The sequence below is a fragment of the Arachis ipaensis genome, chromosome B10 (assembly GCF_000816755.2).
Source record: "Arachis ipaensis cultivar K30076 chromosome B10, Araip1.1, whole genome shotgun sequence".
Classification (NCBI taxonomy): domain Eukaryota; kingdom Viridiplantae; phylum Streptophyta; class Magnoliopsida; order Fabales; family Fabaceae; genus Arachis; species Arachis ipaensis.
In genome coordinates, this window is record NC_029794.2 from 135,904,953 (window position 1) to 135,909,962 (window position 5,010).

General features: G+C 36.7%; 1 protein-coding gene across 1 annotated transcript in view; it reads right to left on the reverse strand.

The window, feature by feature from the left end:
* LOC107621171 (sacsin) overlaps positions 1–5,010 on the reverse strand; it is a 24,739-nt gene that overhangs the window by 11,715 nt on the left and 8,014 nt on the right. Inside the window, 2 exon segments of the mRNA XM_021114757.1 lie at positions 292–1,793; positions 3,110–5,007. Of these exon segments, the coding sequence (XP_020970416.1) occupies positions 292–1,793; positions 3,110–5,007 (3,400 nt within the window).

Genomic DNA, 5,010 nt, shown 5'->3' on the forward strand with positions numbered 1-5,010 from the left:
TTTTTTCTCGTTAGGGCGTATATAGAAAGAAATTTCATTAGAAGGGCAGAAAAATAATCGAAAAGTGCCTTAGACAGCTCACAATGATACAAAAATAACAACTATGTGAGCCAGCCCATATTCTACTTATGGGATCTTCTTGTTGGTTTAGAATTTGTGAGGAAACAAAAAAATAAATTGATATCTGCATTCCTGTTGAAAGAATTGCATACATATCCAAAAAAAAATTGCATATACATCTACCTTGGAAGAAATATGGAAAGTTAATTGAAAAATAAATAAGAACATTACCTAAATTGTGCTGCAGCAAAGACTGACGAGGATGTTCCCTTTTATCATAAATCAGGTGCAATCTCTTTGCATTGCAGCAATCTGCCAACTCAAGGAGGTCAAACAACAAAAACTCAGTGCTCCCATACAGGGCCAAAAGATCATTTACTTTATTATAGTCCATGCAGGGTAGATCTTTAGTCATATCTTCATTGACTAAAGAGAGGCAACGAACTGACTGTACACCCAGCCTGTCTGCCAAATCATTGCTGATACTTGGATGTACAAAGTGTCTGCCAATAAGAGAACTGTTTTCCAGCCAAGGTGCGTCATTATACACAAGATCTCCTGCTGGCATCAGAATTCCAAAAGTATCAGGAATCAGCAAGGGCCCATCAACAGGCTCAACAAGTGGCTTCTCCAGGCAACATTCTGCTATGGCTTCAAGGACACAACAGACAAAATTTAGCTGATCCATTGAAAGAGGAAGTCGTTGCACATCATTCTGCAACCTTTGTAATACATGAATATAATCGGTAATACCAAAACTCAATCTGACTCCTAACTTTAGCAACAATTCTTTATACTCTGTGAGTTCAGATGGAACAACATACAAATAAGGAGTAAATTTTACAGGGGAATCAAATGCAAGTGCATTTGGTGATACAAAATCATCACCAATCCAGACCCATGAAACACCACTTAATCCTGCTTTCAGTTCATTGAACTTATCGCTGCTAATATATTCTTGCAATTTTGAATAAAGGCAAGGTATTTCCTTTTGTAACTGAGCATCAAAACCAGGATCCAGCAATGAATTCATCTTAAGCTGCTTATAGGACTCAGATAGCTCAATTAACTGTCTTGATAGAACTGCAATTTCTGGGCAATCCATCCACCCAAGTTCAGTTTGTAGATATGTCATGTCACATTCACCGTCTAATATGTGCATTGAGGACGACACTATCCACATTTGTGATATAGGCCTCACAATCATGGGGGGTGCAATTTGGTTATTGGATTTCAACCATGGAAGTCCCCTAACAGGTGGATCAGAAATTACTGGACACCAAGAGATTTGCTTCAGTTCAGACCAAAATTCCTCCTCTGCCATATCATCAGTTAAGCTGCTTACAAAAGAATCAACATCTGTTGGGGAGTTCACATCCTCTTTAGGAAAGCCTTCATATACAACAGTATCATCAATTATACTGCTGCTTCTCACAACCATGGCAACCTGTTGATCACCATTATAACTTTCACCTTTATTTGAGAGCCTACGGGCTAGTTTAGCCAAAAAAACCAGTAACACTCTACCATGGTTGGAGGCTTCAATGGCCCCGGAATCATGCAACATGCCAACTGATCTAGCGCAATCAAGCAAACCAGTAAATCCCAGAGTTGTCCTAAGTCCAAGGGTAACTAAAGTATCTAAAATTTCAGGGTCTAAAAATTTGTCAGAGGGGAAAAAAGCATCCCCATGCAGCATCTTTTTAAGCTGAGGAACACGAGGATCATAAAGCCTGCAATAACAATCTAATCAGCAATTCAAAACAAAATCACTTCTAAGCAACTAAAGTAATTGTCATGCAATTCAGGATAAAATATAATATCTGATACAATTACAGTACATTTTTCTATTAAGTAATGGATCTATAACCCATTCTTGTTGAGTCCAACTCCAAGTCTCCAACGTGAGCTTAAACATACATTGTTATCAAAGCAGGACTATTTCCCATAAAATTTAACCTGCATATCACAGATATTTCTTTGAATTGTAGACCATAACCCACTCTCGTTAATAAAAGTAACTGAAATCAGTAATATGCCTTTGTGTTTGCTGAGAGAATTATAGTTCACAAGCAATTAGATGTAAGGGAGAATAGCAGCATGTTCAAAGGGTAAAAAGCAGAATGGTTTCATTTATGAGCTTCAGGATGTAGTGGATTTTTAATAGAGAGTATAAGTCAGATACCAAGAATCTGCAAGGAAACTGAAAAAGATGAAGTGTGCAAAAATTGATTGTACACCAAATATTGTATATGCAAGAGACAAGTAACACCATTAAGTAATCCATAAAATGGAAAATACATCTCAAGTCTCAGCAACTATGGAAGGTCAGAAAAAAAAAATAATAAATAAAAAAAACCTTGTAGATATCTAAGATGTTTTTCTACCATAATTTTTATGATTAAAATACTCAAAATGTAATAAAACCATCAATTATTCCAAGAAATAAAATAAGATCTATCAAATAAATAAAGAATTTAAACAAGATGATGATGATGATAATAATAATAATAATCTACCGAAGCAACTGTGTCAAACCATCAACATATAAATTCATCTGAATAATTTCAACTATGGTTTTTCTTGACCTTCTTCTACATCTACCTATTAGACTAACATGTTCTACTATCCTTACTAGAGTTTTTACTGCCATTTCACACACGACCAAACCACCAATGATAAGACTTTACCATCATTTCAAAAAGGGTCAAATCCCAACATTTCTAATAAATTCTTCGTAATTCTATCTTGTCTACTATCCATTTTTCCAATGTAACATTCTCATCTCTATAACATTAAGGGCTTTTCTTCTTGTTTTCCTTTTTATATTTTCAGTCTCACTAATTTAATTGTAAATATGATTAACAACATTACGGGTGAGAGATATAAAGATACGTTACATTGCAAATTTGCATAATGTTATTCCTTCAAAATAACTGTGGCACACTGGCAATAATTGCATTCAGAAGTAAAATCACATAAGTCATTTATATAATAAATGAAAACATCTTTAAGATTTATTTTCACAGAGAAAAACTTCTAAAATTACCTAGATGGTTGTTGCCAAGTTCCATTAGCTGCCATCACAAATGGTATGGTTGGAAGTGAAGATTTGAGAGAGGTATCCTCTTTAATTAAAAGCTGCACATCATGCAGAATAACTGAAATGACTTCTTGCTTCGAAAGGAACTCTGACATGTGATTGATTATGTGATCTTTGTAGAATTCCACCTTTGTTGGTTCTTTTATCTTTAAATACCTTCTCATAATGATCCTTTCTGTTTCTGATTCAGTTCTTATGAAGCTATCATTTAAAAGATCTTCACGAACACCAGTGGGACCAAGCCATTTCACAGGGTTACACAAATTTACTAGTTTCCTGCTTTTGTATGACTCAAATATAGGGAGGTGTTTGATGGTATCAACATGTGTGTTATCAATTTGCTCTTCAGAGAACCATTTTGACTGGAGAACAAAACTCCGCAGTTCATGTAGTTCCCCTTCAGATGCATCTTTGAAAATCCCCTCAATATTCTGTGGGTCTCCAGCAACAGCCATGAACACATTCAATACACCCCTTGCGGTTGATGGCTGGACAAAATGTTCCAGTTTTGGATGATCTAACTGCAGGTCATTTCTCAAAAATAAACATCCAACCTTCAACAACAAAGAATACATCTTTTCACTCCATCCATCATTTTTTATCACATTAGAATTTGGTATTAACTGCATCAAGTATTCATCTCCAACAGGCAATATAGGCCACTTAGAGAACATTAAAAGATCATCACAATATGATTTCAGATAATTCCATAGTAGTTGCAACCATTCTAAACTGGGTTGGCCATGAATACCAGGAGTCCAGCTTACGTGTCTAGCATGTTGCCACTCTCCAGGCAGTATTTTCACCAGAAGCTTCTCAAGTAACTGGCATGACAAGAAAGAAATATTTGTACCATCTGTTTGGGCAATGTAGCAAAGTTTTCTATGAACGTCTTCTGGAATAACGCAATCTATAAGCTGATGTGGAATCGAATCCTTGAGAAGGCCGTACTCATCACCACGTGCAATGTAAACTCTTTCTCCAACACCCTTCTTATCAACTGATGTAAAGGAACCATCTGCTAGTGGTAACAACGGCAAGCCCAACAGACTATCGCACTGCATGTTTTCTTGCAAGTCATGTAAGCAATACTCAAGGGACAAAATCATTGCAACCCTGTCCTTGAACTCACGCTTCCTTTTGATCAACAACATCCTTAACAGCTTTGGTGTTAGAAAATGCAACGATGGACAGATCTCCTTAAACCTTTCTACAAGTGATTGCGGAAGCGAAATGACAGGCAAAGAAGCACTTGCCAATGCTTTAATAAGTTCTGCTGCCTTAAGGAAAGAAAAATCTGGAAATATAGCATGTTTGGTTGAGATCCATTGACCACCTCTAGCTTCTGTATATAATACACAAAGATTGAATTCAGCAATAAATTGGTAAAGTTTCCGCACTACTGATGCCCAAGGTTCTAACCCTAATGTTGTTGGCCACAATGAGAAGAACAAATTGCAAGGGCCAATCTCTGATGCTACCTTCTCAAGTAAACGACCATAGGCAGGGGCAACAACATTTTCAAGGAGGTAAATATTCCACTCTGAGCGTTTTCTTCCAACCCCAGTCATATCAGAACCAAACCAGATATCCCTGCGATTCGATGATAGTTCAAAATATGCATTTACATGTGCAGGAAGACCAGTAGTTATGGGTAAAGGTAAAAAGCAGAATGCACGACCTTCAAAATTTTCTGGTAGATGCATTGGCAAATTGGCAGCTTGTAATAGATCAGGAAAAACCAGACAACGATCCTCCCCCCCAGAACTATCAGCCAGGTCATCACCAAACTTAACAGTTTTCAAATATACAGCAACACATGCCCAGGGAATAAAATTCTGACTCTG